We start from the raw sequence: 17,217 nt of genomic DNA, 5'->3' as shown, positions 1-17,217 counted from the left end.
TTATCTCTCACAAATGTCCCTTCCTCATCTTACCAGTTCAGATGTTTAAACTAAATGTCGATGAAGCCGCAGCGTAATTTGATTGTCATGATCCAAAGTCCAACTGTTGCAACAACACGCAACAATTTCAACTACGGAAAGGAAAGGAAAGGATTTATCGGGATGAGGATTTAAAATGGGCTCAGTGAGTAACCTTACTTTTATTAGTTAAAAAAGAAAAGGTCTTACATGTATTAAAAGTATAACAAGTTAAAACACTGAACAGTCAGTCTGCTTTAGCTGTTAGATTAGCTATGGATTGTCCTATAGAGAAATGTTGGGAACTACCAGCTCAATTTCGGACTTTTTGTCCAACATGTGATATGTTTTCTCTCAAAAAGCACACGTAATAACATCGACAGTTACAGCCTGCTATGTTTTGGATTGACTTAAAATGACAATACAAGCTAGGATAAATCCCTCTTACATAATATATTATTAAACCAGGGAAGTGGATCGCAGAGATTAAAAATCCCTTTGCCAAGACGCAGCAGCACACATAGAGAAAACATGCCAAAATGTATAAAACTGACTTGGATTTAAAATATGTTGTGTGATCAAAAGCATGATGTAAAATTGGTAAAAAATAAAAATAAAAGAACGAGAGACGTTAAGACTAAACTCTTCTGTTACTTAATTGCAGGTACTCATGAGGGATGACTAATTCACCTGAACAGGGAGCACTGAGGCAGAGCCATGGTTAAAAGTGTCATGGTAGCCTATGCCTTGTGGGCAGTCGCTGGGCCTTTGGGCCTTCACCATTTATATTTAGGAAGAGACAACCATGCTCTGTTATGGATGCTAACTCTGGGAGGATTTGGGTTTGGCTGGGCCAGAGAGGTCCTACGTATTCCTGCATATGTCGGTGAGGCCAATCGAGATGCAGAGGAGAGAAAAGCACCTCCCACCGTGGGGCCTCCACCTGTAGGCCCTGTCAGATTTGTTGGACAGGTGTGCGTTGGGATCTACTTTGGCACAGTGGCTCTGATTGCACTGAACTACCTCAGTTTTTTCTACTTGATCATCCTGCCTTTATGTGTGGGTGCAGGGGTGCATCTGGTGTCCTGTATTGGCCAGCAGACTTCTGATCTACAAAAAACATTGACTACTTGTCTCATAACCTCACCAATATTCTATGGCAGCAGCTTATCGCCTCTCCCTATAAGCCTGGCTGCCAGTGTCACTGCTGCGCAGTACCGCAGGGTCAAAGCTCCACGGACACCTGGCTGCACACCGGAACTAGGTAAGATGATCTCACAAATATAACAATACCATCTGACTTTGTGGCGGTCTGTAGGTTTGGACCCAAACGCAGACACAGACAAAGGGAGTAAAACAAAGTGAAAGGTTTATTGCAGGGATATAGAGGGTGATGTGAATGACAAGAGGTTGAGATGGAGCAGCGGAGAGCAGACAGAGCCGGGTGTGAGCGTGGCAGGTTGGGGGAATGAGCTGGCGAGGCAGGCAGACTGGGGAACCAGAGAGGATGATCCTGGAGAGACAGGGTGAGTACAGGCAAGAATGAACTCAGAATTCATAATTGCTGAGCGGCCAAGCACGACTAACTACCACTGTGGTTGCAATAACGATCTGGCAATGAGTAGATGGAAAGTTGGGGTAGATATAATGCTGTGTGCCCACACCACACACACACACACAGAGACAGACAGGGGAAAAACAAGAGACACAGGGGAGGAGGGAAACACAGAGGGAAACACAGGGGGAAACAGGAGGCCCGGCCTGGCCGTGACAGACTGCCTTATACATCATGATAACACTGCTTCTCTCTAAATCTCCAAGGCTCACTGAAAATCCATTTATTTCTGTCTTTTATCCAGGTCCAAGGCTTTGCAGGCTCGGTCTAGCCTGGCTGGCCTTCTCTGCTCCACTAGGTTACTGTATTTTCCACAACACCACAGCCACAATGTATTACCTGTCTGACTGTGTATCAGCACTGCTGGATTTTTTCTGGTTCCTGCCTTGGCTCAAAAATGTGTTTGAGTACATTCTTTTAATGCCGTATCGGCTCTTGTGTGTTCTTACTGGAGGGGGTTACTATGATGACGCTTGGAAGAAGGTGCTGGAAATACTGCTCAAAGAGTATACCGAGAAAGAAAAAGAGGCACTGAAGGTGAGCAAGCTCATAACTGGAAAGGCTATATAAGTGACAGGTTAGGGTAGTTTTACCTCAAGGTGTTAACTGTGCATCAGTCTGAACAGTCATTTCTCTGGCATTGTCATAGCCTTCACACTGTTTATCAGGATATATTTGTGTTGCAGGTATTTTCATTGGATGCAGAGGCCTCTCTTGAAGACATAACTCACAGCTATAGGGGGCTGGCCAAGACATGGCATCCAGACCACAACCCCAGCAAGGAAGCTGAGGCCATGTTCATCAAGATCCATGAGGCTTATGAGGTCCTTCTACAACGGCACAAACCTCGTCGATTCACATAGTTGCGCTTCATTCCTCTGGCCTGAATAGTCGCGAGGGAACAGTGAGACCCCTGATGGCATTTTTATTATTGTTCATGGAACATAAATCAAGAGCATGCACAGAGACTCACGCAGCATCTCACAGCTGTCTGATTGGTTACTTCACAGAGGTGGTCACCAACAGTCCGTTGCTGCCACCTTGTGGTGCTATAGGTGTATTTTCACCTTCAACTATTTGATCACAGCAATTTTGGTTATTTACTGTGTGTTTGCTTGCTTGCTTTTAAACCCTTAATTAAAAACACCGAGTACATATCTTATTATTTCACAACATAATTACTGAAATTAATTATTAAAGTATGTAATAATCATGTAATAAAGGTAGACGCAAATGTATGATATTACCCGCCTCCTCCATTCTCCAGCATTTCCGGAAGAGGCCTTGATCATAAACAGACACGTGTCTGAACTCTCAATAAATAATTGTACTAAATGTAGCAGGCGTGCTATACTGGCCACCTTAAAGCTAGTATTTCTTCAAACATATATCAATGCGCAGCAGCATATACCAGTGTTGTGTATATTAGTTCTTCTTCTGGCGTACGTTTCATCACATTTCTACCACCTGTGACCGGAGCTGACACGCATCGATGCATTCGACAATCATTGAATCAGGAGTTCTGTTGTACAGTTATTCGGTCTGTATCCCAGCATGGGCCCGGAAGTTGTTTGGGATTCCCAGGTAAAAAAAAAAAAAAAAAAAAAAAAAAAATCCCGGAGATGCTGTCGTCGCCTGGGAAAACAAACAGCCATCCAGACAATTAAAAAAGGAAAACACCGATCGGTCGCCAGGTAAGGAGGAGGCTTGCGGACTTCACCGCGGCTCTCGGTAAGACCATCCGTCGGTTTTAATGTGAAGTAACGGCATGTTTTTGAGGAGTTGGTGGTGAATGCCATTTGTCGTGTGGTCGGGTGCCATAGCAACGGCTCATGAGAAACATTGTGAGGACAGTTTGACGTGCTCCATGTCGGATGACAGCAGCGTTCATGCGGACAATTTAGACTGGGGCAACTCCTGCAACACATTGCCCGTGTGTGTCTCGCCACTGTCTCGAACCGTCCATGAGCCGACTGGTGTCATAACAGACCAAATCCACCGAGCAGCTATAGAACAAGTAGCCGCGCGTACACGGAGGAGAAGCATGGTAGTTATTTGTAAAATGTAACGCAATATGTTTTACTGCACAATCCAGAGAGGATTGTTAGGCAAGGGTCGGTGCTGGTGCGCGTCCCCCCCCCCCTTTCTATTTTTTATTTTTTTTTAATAGCCGTGCCCTGGTGTGACTGGCGCGTCTCCCGGCTGCATCAGCGCCTGTTGCTCCCCATGCACGGCCAATGCCAGGATATTAATTTCCCCTGCGCTTCGTTGTCTCCGCCCCCCTGCTCGCTCCATAGTCTCCTCTGTCCATTGTTGTTGCCATCCATTTGAGCAAAAGGTGCAGCATTGTACATCTGGCTATTTTTGTCTCTTTCTCTCTCTCTTTTTTTTTCCTTCCAACATTAAATAAAATAGAGCCTCACCTTGAGTCTGGTCACATAAAATCAACATGTTCTCTGTCTGGAAATCTTGTTGGAAATAGGGGTATAGTCTCCATACTTGTTCAGAAAAAATGAGAAGGAACATATAATAAAATAACGTCAGCAAGTCAATATAACCCCTGAATCTCAAAACAATCTCATATGTATGTATATGTATACATAGGTACATATATATATATATATATATATATATATATATGTATATATAGGCTACAGTAGCTACGGTATATATGGCCTACATATGCAGTCTGGTTAGGGTTAGGTATACTGTACTATAGCTTTCTAACTTCAAAAAATCTGTATATAGTATATATCTGTATTATTTTGCTCTGTACCTCTCTGGCCGTCTTCTTGTGCTGCTCAAATGCTAAATCTTATCTTAATATTTAATTTCGTTGAGCTTACGTCATTAGTGTAAGGTGTTCCAGTTACTTTGTCCACCCCCAGTAGTTTCAACTCCTCCTCCAGTCATTAGCTTTCTATAAATGTCAAGCCTCTCATAGGAGGGCAGAAAGTTTACTAAATTAGTTTTTTACAGTGAACTGACGATGAGACACTGACAAGCCATCTGTTTTCCTATTCTTGTAACAACAAACAGCGGGTAAGGATATTGTATGTGGTTAGTAACAAAGATATTATATGCAATTTTCGTGTGACTGAGATTTGGAAAATTGGATCTTCTCAAAAATAATAAATGGAAGAAGTTACATTGACAATGTTTTTTTAAATCATATTTCTGTAGGCATCTGGTGAGAGAATGAATGCTGATGACTGCAATGGATGCTCATATGCACAAGGTAAGTTTATATATATATAAGGGATAAACTATATACATGTGTGTGTATAGTCTCCAAACTTGAACGCTTACTTTAATAACATGGGCCTATTTGTTTCTCAGGTAATGGAGGAGAGTCATCAACGGAACATGATTTTTATAGCGGGTTGCAGGGCCCTTCGGCAAGATCCCCAAACAGTCAGCAGTCCTCACCACACCGCTCCCTTAGTGGTCAGTTATTATTCCTTTGTTTTAATGTTGCCATATGGACACATGGCAGAAATTCTTCATTAACATTATGTATTTCCCCCTCACCCTCTCTCCACACAGCGAACTCCATCAAGGTTGAGCTGTGCAGCGATGATGAGTCACCAGGTGCTCCACAGCCAGACAACAGAGAGGCTGTGAGCGACGATGGCAGGAGGGATGACAGAGGGGACCCCATGGAGGAAGGGAGCACAGAGTACGCTGGGGCCGGAAGAGACAGAGGGAGCCTTTATAACGAGATGGCCAGTCCAAACTCTGCTTCGCCAGGACCTCTCCGCCTGCCCAATGGGAAGCTCCAGTGTGAGGTGTGCGGCATGATCTGCATCGGGCCCAATGTGCTGATGGTGCACAAGCGTAGCCACACAGGTGGGAACAAGCCAGCAAGGCAGTGACAGAATATTACCCTAAATGTCATTAAATAAAGGCAATACTTGAAATGATTACTTCTAAAATGCTCTGTCCATCCATGTGTTCATAGGCGAGAGGCCGTTCCAGTGTAACCAGTGTGGAGCTTCGTTCACCCAGAAAGGGAACTTATTGCGGCACATCAAGTTGCATTCGGGAGAGAAGCCTTTCAAATGTCCCGTTTGCAACTACGCTTGTCGCCGGAGAGATGCCCTGGCTGGACATCTACGCACACATGCAGGTAAATAAGTGAGCTTTAAGTGCAATACAACAGTACCTAACACATCAAACATAGGCCATGAAGAGATTTTTCATAAATGTACCTAATCAGTTATTGAACATGATGAATGCAGTTGCTCCATAACATTATTCCTTATTGTGATGAGGTATAATGCATTAAACAACGGTAAGCGGTAGAAGTGGGGATTCATTAGAACGGCCCCCTTCTGTGAAGCTCAGAGGAAATAGGTAGACCAGAATGTACTGTAAAACACATGACAAAATATGACATTTAACATTTTGTGAAAAACAGGAAACCCTGCTGGCACTTTCAACAGTAGGTCTTGATGGATCTCCACGGGTCGCAGAGGTTCATTTTCGAAGAAAGGATTCTTGCAATTTTTGATTTCAGCGAATTGATGTCAGTCTTGCTGACGGCTTATTAAGAAGAAGCGCTGCGGTAAAGGGTTAGGCGTTTTCTGTCGTCATTGCCGAGCAATATAGAACAATATCAGGAATCGATGGGGAAATCCATTCTCTCAAACCTAGCCAATAATAAGTTGAAAAATCCCCTTTCCAAAAATATTTTAATAAGCAACACCACTGTAGTCGTTTACACAATATTTATCAGCGGATTACATTTGATCAACAGTATCCATCGTCTCGGGTGAAATTTTGTCCATCTATCAGTTCTGTATTTTTTCTCTGAATTGCAGCTTCTTCTCCAACGGTGGGAAAACCTTTCAAGTGCAGCTACTGTAGTCGCAGCTATAAACAACAGAGCACACTGGAGGAACATCTAGAGCGCTGCCACAGTTATTTGAAGAGTCTGGACCAGACAGCAGCCATTGCACAGACAGCACAGGGTAACATATCACACCACACGAAAAAGTTTCTTCATGATTGTAAATGCAAATAGATTGAATAAAGCAAGTTAAACATATTCACACACATGATGAGTTAGTTAGTGTATTGATGACGAGGAGCCTTTTGTTTGCAGGTGAAGAGTCGGTAAATATGGAGACAATTACAAAACCTTCGCTCCAGCCAGCCAATGAAAAAATCCAGCTTGTGGATAGACTGGCTATGAGCATCACCAAGCGCAAGAGATCAACACCACAGAAGTTTTTGGGTTAGTTCATTTTAATAAGACAATCCATGTTATTCATATTTAGTAAGAGTTTAGAAATATATGTATAACCTTTTACAAATACATGTTGTATTTTTTAAATTAAAATTACACAATGTTATATCTTTAGCTTGAAAAAGCACAGAATTAATAAGAGTTTGATCTTTGTCGAATATTATCAGCTGTCCTGCAGTGCAGTCAGTCAAGAGTCAACTTGCCGTTACCAGTTTGGAGACACCTGGTCCATGTTGCTCCATGAAAATGGAGAAGTAAATCTTAATCATTGCATCACTGATATTCCTTTTTATAGGTGAAAAGCACATACACCTCGCCCTACCTGAAGCACCTTACGAATTGTCCTCTGGCTCTGAGAAGGAGGCGGACCTCACGAGCTCTCGGCCTGCTGGGGACTCTGCTGGGTTGGCCAGTCCACGTCTCCAAGGCAGCAGGGGTAAAAGGGAGAACCATGAGCCGCCTGCACTGTCTCAGCTCCATCCTGCCTTCCTGACGGAGATACGCACGGTTATCGGCTCCGTCAACAGCAACTTGACTCCTCAGGGCCTCCGAGCCCATGGTGGCAGCGGGCTGGCAGCAGTGACCCTTGGCCTGGCAGGGCAGCAGGCAGGTGAAGGCCGCGATGACCAGCGCCCAGCCCGTAGACACATCACCTCGCCCAACGGCTGCCCCGACTCTACAGACGCAGAGAGCACAGCAGAAGAGCAGAGCACAAGGGCTACAGCCCCGACAAATACCTCCAACAACCACCACCTCCACTACCAAACCCCAGCACTGCCCCGCAGCCATTCCACTTCCAGCCCCAGGCAGGCCAAAGACTTGGACCCAGAGTGGGAGAGAGCGTGTCCTGTGCCCACCACCATAGCAAAGAGGAGCCCTGTCGCACCCCTTTCTTCCCGGGAGATTGTGCAGGTGTTAGACAGGGATGGCCGGCCTGTGCGCTCTTTCCACTGCCGGCACTGTCGCATCCTCTTCCTGGACCATGTCATGTTCACCATCCACATGGGTTGCCACGGCTTCCGCCAACCCTTCGAGTGCAACATCTGTGGCCACCGCAGCCAGGACCGCTATGAGTTCTCTTCTCACATCAGCCGCGGAGAGCATCAGGTGGGCTGAGGAGAGGGGATAGTGGTCGGATGAGGAGAGGTGGCTGTCGCCCTCTAAAGTTGTAGGCTCCCGTTTGTTCTGCACCAGATCAGTTGCTTTAAATCCCTAGCGTAAATAAAAGGATTTGTGGTTTTACAGTGAGAACATTTATTGCACCATTTAAAGTTTAGTGGAGGCAAATTGCATTCTATGATTGATTGCAATCCCTTATAAAATCATCCGGCAAAACTACTGGTTTTGCTTCAAAAGTGCCTTCTTTGGGGATTTCCTCTTAACTTAAAAAAAAACTGTAGGGGAACTGGTGCTCAAAAATCAAACTAGCCATCTTTTGCTAAGTGATTTAGTCAGCACTTTTGAAAGGTTGTGCACAGGCAGTTAAGGTAAGCATGGCATGTACATTTTAAGAATTCTATTTGGTATGCTTAGTATGCACTAAGAGCTTTGTTTTTGTGGTTGAGGTGGGTACTTTGTGTCGTGTGTCAGGTATGCTTAATATGCACTGAGAGCTTTGTACCTCTGGGTTTGGGAGAAGCTTTTGTCACAGACAAAGCACAGTAATGGATTGCCTTAACTCCTACAGTAGTACGCTGCTGTAGGAATACATTGTTTACAGCACGTGTGAAGTCACCTCAGAAGAGAGAATATTTGCAGCTGCACAGTGAGACTATCAGGACAAAGTGAAACTATGAGGGAAATGAACTGAAAACGTTCAGGGTCTTTAGGGCTCAGATGTTAAATAGTTTTTTTGGATTTTAAAGTGAGCCTTAGCATACTGGTGCAGATCAGACCACGAGCCATGTAGTGTACAGTAACAGTCTGACTGAGATGGCCCAGGGTGCTATACCTATACGGGATTGCACTTTTTGGTTCCCTGCTTATATATGAACTTCTTTGCCGAAGCACTTGATGGCTTTACCATTTCCCCCCCTGTGATTGTTCTACTGCACTGATAAATCACATGATACTCACAACAAATTATCATCTAATTTGCAACACCAGTGTATTTTTAACGGAGCCGGCCTTCAACAGAAAGCGTTGCACTGGTTCTGCGGTCTACATTGAAGTCTGCTGCAATGTGTGACGGAGAATCGAATATCAGTTCAACTAAAAACAATTATTTTGCCGTTTTGCACTCAGCAGTTGAGGCTGAGAATTTGAACAATTTGCATAAAGTAGGTGAATTAAAAAACATTTATTTAAAAATGAATTAACAAATCAGTTTCGATCTGTTCAGTTATCACTTGTGCTTATCTATTTAGTGTTGTTTGTTTCAGCCTTGGTGTATTTAATCAGCTATATTCCAAATCTTATCCAGCATATTCCTCAAGTCCATGAAATGTTACCTCCTGCTTCTTTATAGCACCCAAATACCTTATTGCTACAGTATGGTGAGTTATCTGACAATGTTAATATTGGGAACATGAATGAGAACAAACTCAGTATTCTTACTTGTTATTGTGGGTTTGCTGCTTCATAGTTTAACTTCATTTTGATTGATCGCAGGCAAAAAATATACTTGAAACTGTTTGAGAAAAAAGGAATCTAAAAATGCACTTGGTTTGATAAGTGGAGAAATGTGTGTGAATGGAATATAGCATGTGTGCTTGTCATTTTCTGCTTTTCCCTGAATTGTGAATTATTTTTGAAATGTGAAGTAATTTCAAGAAGTGAAAATGAGGCATGGGTTTTTGTCTCCTTGTGTAGACTTTTAAATGTTATACAATATTTTGTGAATGATGTAACATGACAAAACACTTTACCTCAAAGTTAAAGATGTACAACTGCCTCATTATTTCAACAAGTCATGTTGCTTTTCAAGATGTTCTTGCAGTTACAGATGCGTGCCCCTCGATATTCTTGAAACTTTTTACTGTCAATAAAGTTGAGTTTATTGTAAAAGTGATTTTCTCTCGTTCGACTATGACGGCATCCACATCTTTGTGCTTATTTTACAATCAAAGTACACAGAAGAGTTTCTCACTCCGTTTCTGTCTCTTATGTGAAAATACAAAAAAACAAGCAGATTAGATATTGAAGTATTTATTTCACAAAGATCACTCATTTTGAATTCCACGTCTTACAGGCTTTGCAAAGCCTCCCAGGACATTACTCTATTGATATACTGATCGAACACTAATGTGCTTACTACTACAACAAAAATACTATTTAAATGTATACAGCTGTATCCATCAGTCCATGACAGATTTTAGGATGTAAAGAATTGGGTAGCTGCCTGTAATCTGTATGGTATTTTTAGTTAATAATAAGAAAAATGTTTATATTAGATATTACATTACTACCTACATATATTCCAGTGTTATTTCATGTTATTTCATGTGACAAAACGTGCATGCATAATTTCAACAGTATAACACATCTACAAAGGTACACTTTACTGTATGTGTTTTGGATATTGTAATTGAAGCCTCATCATATATTTTGTCTAGAAATGTTCAACTTTAACTTTAGGTAATTGTCCTTGTTTTTACATTTTTACATCAATACACATTTAAAATTAGTTAATTGTCACAGAAGACACATATTGTAAACCTTAATTTAAAAAGTCAAATATATATATATACTGTATATACATATATAAAGTGTAACTGTAATATATCTAAAAAAAAGTATTTCCTATTCTTGCACTGTATATTGAATGTTAAACCTTCAGAGGTATGGGTAAGCAGTGAATAAGGCTAAACTTTATATTCACATGACATTTTAGCAGACTTGTTTTCTGTTTCAGGTGGGTTTTGACCTTTTTTTCCTCTGCAGTGGAAAATCATTTTTGGCTGCTCCTACATATAAATTCCAGGTGCAATTTAAAAAGTGCATAAATATAACCACCCCTCCAGTGAATGACAACATTCAGAAATACAAATCACAACATGTAAAAGCCACATATACAGTATGTACACAGATTATTCTTTCTTACTTTGACGACACACTTGACAAAGTCGATCCACTCATCACCACCCTGATGAAGACAAGACATGCATGAAGTTCTACGATGTGTTTAACATTTGACAGACAATTGTCTAACCCTTGACTGCGGGTGCAATTCAAAACCACTTCTAAGTACAACCGTCATGAGATAAAAAAAATAAATAAACAAAAGAAACAGCTCACTCGAATACCACATTTATGTCGCCACCCAATTTACCGCTTCAGTGCCTTTAAAAACTGTTTGCATTTTCATAAGATGAAAGACGTCTGCTGTGAAACAATTCAACGTACCCAAGATTTTAACCATTAGAGCTAGTCTGAGGATTTTGCACAACTTGAGAAACGTGCCTATGTGCAGCTTTTACAATTCTGAGAAAATAATCTGCTCGCAATCCCTGTGTGAGTTTTAGTTGTGAATTTATAGTTACAAAGAATTGCCTCCCTGACTTCAACAGGAAGCTTTCAGAAGGCATGGTCCTCTGATAGATACTTTTATTTGTTTGCTTTTGCATGTTTTACCCAATTTACAACACACTATACTCACTAATACACAATATCTGTTCTACAAGCATAAAGGTATTTGTTTTCAAAGCATTTATTCAGTCTTTTTGATGCAGCCACAGCTGTTCATTTATGTCTGCTTGTTTGAGCACGTCAGTGCTGCTCTTCTATATCATTGTAAATGGAATATATATTGGGTTTTGGGTTGCTTGTCGAACAAAACAAGCATTCTGAAGTTGCACCATCGGCTCTTTGAAAGTATGATGGGCACGTTTCACCATTCAATTAATTCTTTAATCAAAGAAATTATTGCTGGATGATACATTATGGAAATAATTGTTGATTGTAGCCCTAAAGGTAAGTCTCAGAATACTGTCATTTGAAACAAGTGGCTGCTCAAAAGACTTATAAAATAAATATAATATGTTTTAGAAAAAAGGTTGGTAATAGTGTAAAAACTGTGTTTTGTAATTCTAGGTATAAAGTATAGCCCTTTTATCTCTTAACCTCAGACAGGTAATCATTTTTGTTTTTTTAATCTTCATTTCTGATCATCATTAGTACAGGTTACCATGAATAAAAAGAGTCAACGACAACATGTTTCTGTGACATCTTGTTTGATGCACTGTCGCAGTGTGACATCAAGTGGCCTTGCTGGGGTGATGTTCCACAACCAACACAAGGCAGGATGAATTTCATTTTACTCATCTACCTTCCACTGAGGTCTGCTGTAGAGTGACACGCAGCCACAGTGATGTCACACACGGTGGCAGCATCCGCCATGTCCCTCGTGACGAGCTGTTGATGATGGGTTTACGGGCACTAAACTCAGCTGAACATGACGCCCACCGCCCACCTCGTTCCATGGCTGTTCTCTCTGTTTTGCTGTTGTCGTGTAAGCTCGTTTTGGATACATGAACGTACACTAAACACAGCTGCACATTGTCGACCATGAAACAAAGTCATTACAGTTTTACATTGTGTAAAAAACATATCCATTAATTTGTTTACTTTGAATAAGCCAATTTAAAGTGTGTAATTCGTCGTTTATTCCACTAGATGGCGGCCGTTGATCATATACAAGTCAGAACTTCTCCTCAACGCTGACTTGATCTGATGGCAGGCAGCACTGTGATGATGACAAGTAACTGCACAGTAATACAACACACAACGACTCTCTCGAACGTGTTTAGCTTGTACTTAGTGCAGGTTCTTGCTGCATGTTTCCTCACAATACACATGAAGGTTAGTTGGGAGACTACTGTGGTTTGGGAAACTGAAATTCAGGCTGATATGTAGAATGTGTTTAACAGTCACATTTTATATATTTTATAAAACCTTAAATGTACTCATTTTGAAACGATGGACAACAACTCTCTTTGGTGTAAGGAAAAAGGTATATTGGCTCATTAGTTAGCATTGTTGTCTCAAAGTTGTGGGTTAATATCCTTGCACCATGACTTACTGAGGTGTGTTTGTGAGAAGCGTCCTTCCCTCAGATATAACTCATTAACACAAATATCTCCAATCCTTATCATTCCTTCTCCAGGAAGACAGAAGTCCTCTATGAACAAGGATGGAGACCTTTAAAGAAATCCCCGGACCCCTGGAGTTATACCTGGACTAATGTGTGGACAAAACAGTGTGCAACTCACTTGACTTGCATCTCCCCCTACTCCCCACAGTTCTCCATAAACCACCTAATTCATCTATTTTCCAAAAAGCGAATTAAGGGATTTTCAGAGGAAATCTTCTGGCTGCTAGATAAATGTGTAGCTGGTAGCCTATCAAAATCAGGACAATTATTCCATGAAGCTAATACATCCATTTGTCTTTTAGATGATCCAGATGCCAGAAAAGTTGATGACTAACAGCCGAGGAAAACAAATATGTCTCCCAACTTGTTTCCGTTTCAAAGAAGCTGCTCACTGCAGCTGTACCCTGCATGGGCTGCAATATGCATGTGATATTAATCAATCCATTTATTGTGCCATTTCAATTATAGAAAGAATGTGTTTATTTTTAAGCCGCTGAGTGTCAACCAAGGACACATTTAGGTAAGCTCAGGGTGCAATTCATCTTTCAGTAATCTCCTCTGCAAGGCAATGTGGGTTAAGTGTCTTTTCAGTATTTGTTGATTGTAGTAGCATCCCAAATGAGGACAGAGCAATTTTCACAATTTAACTCGCACTTTGGACATTGCCCATGTCAGCAAAATGCAACATTTAACGTCACTAAATCTACCACATTTGTACATCAAATCACAGCACTTCTGCAGTGTAGCTCACCCAGCTAATGTATTACACTCGCATAATGTTCATTTAGGGGCCAGAAGGAACTTTTTAGGGTGCAAAATGTACTGAAAGCCTGCTGGCACAGTTTGTAGGACAGCTCTGGCTCTGGAAGCGATTAGCCCTCAAAGCGTGGGTGAGTATATTGCAGAGAGACATGGGCGGGTGGGAGTAGTATCGTGTGTGAGTGTGTGTGCAACATGGAGAAAGAACTTGTGTGTGTTTTGAGAGAGAGAGAGAAATTGGGGTGGTTCTGTTATGCAAGCAGTTCTCAGTATGCATGTAGATTGGAAGATGTGTGGCTCCTGTGGTTGGCTGTCCCCTGTGTCACTGCCTTTAAAAAAACTGTTGCCAAGAGAAACGTCTTCTTTACAGGCTTTGGCTGCCAGATGCTGGGGATAATGGATTGGCCTGCAGAAGGAAAGATGGAGAGGTGTGTGCAGCAGACATGCAAGTGAGCGCATACACGAATATCAGCACACACACACATGCTTGTACGCTCGCACACTCTGTGGGCAGGGATCACCATAATGCTGAAGTAAGGTGTAAATAATTCATCTTCAAGTCACTGTTGTACAACTGCCACACACGTTCACCGTGACACACAGGGGAAGTATTAGGCCCAGTAAGTCATGTCAAATTAAGCATGCCCAAACCAGGAATGAGCATGTGGTTTGGGCATGCTTACAGATTCCAAAGATGGCACATTTTGTGGATGTGTGCAGGACGCGTTAGGAGGGAATAGTTGTGTGCAGCCATGAACCTACACATGGGGCGCCAGTGCGAATGCTGTAGTGTGTCTGCGAGCAGGATAGGCAGTGACACAGGAATGTGTCATAGTTCCTGCAAGCCACTCAGCTCCTAAACTGCAGCAAATAAACATTCCTCTACTGCTGTGTCAGTGCTGAGCCCTCGCCCACTGTCGCTGTAAAACACAGCTTGTAATTAAAACCAAAAACTGAGCATTTCTCCCTTTGTTTCCAGCAGTATTACTAGTTGAGAGATAATGGCCCCATGCCTTCAGACATTTCTCTGTGCTGTTTATTGACTCAAAGACAGCATGTTGTGGTCCAGATGATATCAAGGTGGGCCAACCGACAGTAAAACATCAGACTCATCTTTATTGGTTAAGTGCAGAAACAGTAATTCTGACTTGCTGTGGTTAGTCATATTTCATTATCTCACATCTACGCAAATACAACAGTAAGATACCACTGTTGAAAAACATCGCACATTTTGACAGTTTGAGATCCATTTGGATGAAGAAAAGTGTTGACATTCAATATAGCTGGACACATATTGCTGTCATTTATCACTGACTAGTCTGTTTTGATTTGAATAAATGCAGGCTTCATCCGTGCTGACAGGTGAAATGATGTGCAGGCTTATGCTGTGTCACATAGATTCCACCACGGTTTGTGCTTATATTTCATGTGGATCTCAGAGCTGGAACGTTGCCGTGCTGTACCCATACATTGTCAGATGTCTGTAAACATATTCTACTGTAGGTTGTCCTTTGCCCAACGTCTTTCCCTGTCATTACAGCTCTGTTTACAGGAGGAATAACAGTGTTTGCTAGCACATGATCTCCCCCAGAATATACAGCGGTCTAAAGTCGCACTCTGACGCACAGTTTTCCACCTAAAACACTTAATTCCTGTGGAACCGATTTTGACATGTCACTTCATCTGTTTGTTGTCTCTTGTCTGCTCTTGCCAGGTTAACCATTCACAGATGCGTGATTGGGGATTTTAACCTTTTTCATGTTGGATAACTACTGCCTTTTCATTCCAATGTTTTGGTCAAACGGTACTTAAAGCTGACCATTTAGTGTTTGCAATAGACTGAAGACCACTTTTAGGTATTTAGAGGTGATGTTGCATGGCAAAGAGGTGTTTATCTCAGCAGTCTTGAGGTTTAGAAAGTATTTAATATCAACAAAAAATGGGCCAACAGAGTAAAAGGCCATCAAGCCAAGCTCTCCATCTCGCTCCACAGGGGCGCAGAGCCTGACCACAGACATCGTACTGATTGCTCACCATCGCCGAGTGGTCTGTCCACATTCCCACCCTGATTCACTGTGTGCAGAAAACCCAACAACGGAAAACGGTGGTTTGAGAGTGTCTGGAGGTTTGCGGACAGAAGTGAGTGTTCGCTGTGTCCCTCCTAAATCCATCCTCCTCTCATCCCCTTCCACCGGCCAGCTGCATACCCCGGGAACATGGGAACAGTTAAGGGCAGACCCAAAACGGATGTGTGTGGAATGTTTTGGACTTGAAGGGAGAGGATAAAAAAAAAAAGAGAGGACACTTGAGTCAGTGTACGCATGCTGGGATGAATTTAAACTTCCCTCTCTCCCGTATGTGACAGGTTGTGGCAGGCCGGTAGATGATGAAGTGATGGAGATGTTAGGAGGCCACGGCCATTGTGATGCTGGGTGGCTGTTACTCTGGAACTGCCATCTGCCGAAAAGGTCAGTTGCTAGGGGACGATTCTCCTGGACCGTGTCTGCCTCCCAGCTGCCATCCACACACCCACACACACTGGCTTGAGTACGCACACAAACTCACACAAACACTTACACATTTGCACTATCACACTCTTTTTATTCTTTTCTAGAAACCTGAATTGAATTTGAGTAAATTTGACCCACTGTGTTCACCGTTATTAATCCACTCTGTAGTTTTCTGTAACTTTAGGGTAGGTTTAGTTGAATATAATCCTTTATGTGATATGTGTGTGATGAGGCTGTAAATACATATCTTGGGACATAATAGCCCAAACAAATGAGGGTGTTCCCATCAAACAATGCCTTAATTAATTGGAACTTGGCCACATTTGAATGCTGGGATTACAATGAAATGTTGAGGCTGCACGGAAATCAAATCAGGATTGAGTGCCAAATACAAGCCATGCCACATTGTCCATTACAACCACAGTGAGCAGCCTATCATTCAGTGCGGTGATCCAAACACAAATCTAAATTCCTTATCATACGCCATTCATATTAAAGGCAACTCCACCCAACAGGCAAACATTTTTCCACAATTTAGCAGGAATTCTAATATGAAGCTGCTGTGTCGCCATTATGCCATATCGTCTTCTCTGCATGTTCTGTGGTGACTGACCTGATTATTGTAAGGAGCCCAATGACGTGAAAACTTTTTCCTTTCTCAAGCTTAAAATCATGAACGTTGTATTTTAAAGTGACACACTCAGGTCAAATCGAGTGTGGCTGCATTTCTTAGCATCAAGTAACTTAACCCTGTACCCCTGTTATGTTGCTCCTGAAGTTAAGGGTCCTATAAAGACAGCATCACAAAGCTTTTTGCTAATAGATGGGAAAAAGATTTATCCCAAAAGGAAATTGACCGAGTAACAATTAGAAAGCCCCAGGAGCAAGCGACTGGATGTCAGTGTGTTATTAGATATTGGCGATACAGTAACAGACTGGATTTTGTGGCATTTTTATCCTTCCTATCACACTT

General features: G+C 42.1%; 2 protein-coding genes across 7 annotated transcripts; both read left to right on the top strand.

Moving 5' to 3' along the window:
- The first annotated feature begins 115 nt into the window (after positions 1–115).
- On the top strand, positions 116–2,518 carry dnajc22 (DnaJ (Hsp40) homolog, subfamily C, member 22). Of its 3 annotated transcripts, none has more exons than XM_031845787.1 (4): positions 116–184; positions 683–1,282; positions 2,088–2,170; positions 2,320–2,518. In XM_031845787.1, the coding sequence occupies exons 2-4, from the start codon at positions 736–738 to the stop codon at positions 2,494–2,496; spliced, it is 807 nt and encodes a 268-aa protein (XP_031701647.1). In that variant the 5' UTR covers positions 116–184; positions 683–735; the 3' UTR covers positions 2,497–2,518. The 3 variants fall into 3 exon arrangements, with proteins under 3 accessions (XP_031701647.1, XP_031701645.1, XP_031701646.1); XM_031845785.1 differs by having other exon boundaries at positions 1,878–2,170; XM_031845786.1 differs by lacking the exon at positions 116–184 and having other exon boundaries at positions 551–1,282; positions 1,878–2,170.
- A 729-nt stretch (positions 2,519–3,247) lies between these two features.
- Positions 3,248–8,490, top strand: ikzf4 (IKAROS family zinc finger 4). Of its 4 annotated transcripts, none has more exons than XM_031845783.1 (8): positions 3,248–3,327; positions 4,817–4,871; positions 4,973–5,080; positions 5,180–5,482; positions 5,595–5,762; positions 6,457–6,606; positions 6,741–6,872; positions 7,180–8,490. In XM_031845783.1, the coding sequence occupies exons 2-8, from the start codon at positions 4,832–4,834 to the stop codon at positions 7,998–8,000; spliced, it is 1,722 nt and encodes a 573-aa protein (XP_031701643.1). In that variant the 5' UTR covers positions 3,248–3,327; positions 4,817–4,831; the 3' UTR covers positions 8,001–8,490. The 4 variants fall into 4 exon arrangements, with proteins under 4 accessions (XP_031701643.1, XP_031701642.1, XP_031701644.1 ...); XM_031845782.1 differs by having other exon boundaries at positions 3,278–3,364; XM_031845784.1 differs by lacking the exon at positions 3,248–3,327 and adding an exon at positions 4,298–4,675.
- Positions 8,491–17,217: the final 8,727 nt, after the last annotated feature.

The sequence above is a fragment of the Anarrhichthys ocellatus genome, unplaced genomic scaffold (genome assembly GCF_004355925.1).
Source record: "Anarrhichthys ocellatus isolate YVR2014 unplaced genomic scaffold, GSC_Weel_1.0 scaffold5, whole genome shotgun sequence".
Classification (NCBI taxonomy): Eukaryota; Metazoa; Chordata; class Actinopteri; order Perciformes; family Anarhichadidae; genus Anarrhichthys; species Anarrhichthys ocellatus.
Note: the sequence above shows the minus strand (reverse complement) of the source record. Positions and strands in the feature narration are given on the sequence as shown.

What these genes read in the sequence shown, in the direction of transcription:
- dnajc22 (XM_031845785.1), top strand. Translation starts at nt 736, where the DNA reads ATGGTTAAAAGTGTCATGGTAGCCTATGCCTTGTGGGCAGTCGCTGGG. An exon ending in TGGCTGCACACCGGAACTAG is followed by an intron (nt 1,283 to 1,877) that starts GTAAGATGATCT and finishes TCTTTTATCCAG; the next exon opens with GTCCAAGGCTTTGCAGGCTC. An exon ending in AAGAAAAAGAGGCACTGAAG is followed by an intron (nt 2,171 to 2,319) that starts GTGAGCAAGCTC and finishes TTTGTGTTGCAG; the next exon opens with GTATTTTCATTGGATGCAGA.
- ikzf4 (XM_031845783.1), top strand. Translation starts at nt 4,832, where the DNA reads ATGAATGCTGATGACTGCAATGGATGCTCATATGCACAAG. An exon ending in ACCACACCGCTCCCTTAGTG is followed by an intron (nt 5,081 to 5,179) that starts GTCAGTTATTAT and finishes CTCTCCACACAG; the next exon opens with CGAACTCCATCAAGGTTGAG. An exon ending in AACACCACAGAAGTTTTTGG is followed by an intron (nt 6,873 to 7,179) that starts GTTAGTTCATTT and finishes TCCTTTTTATAG; the next exon opens with GTGAAAAGCACATACACCTC.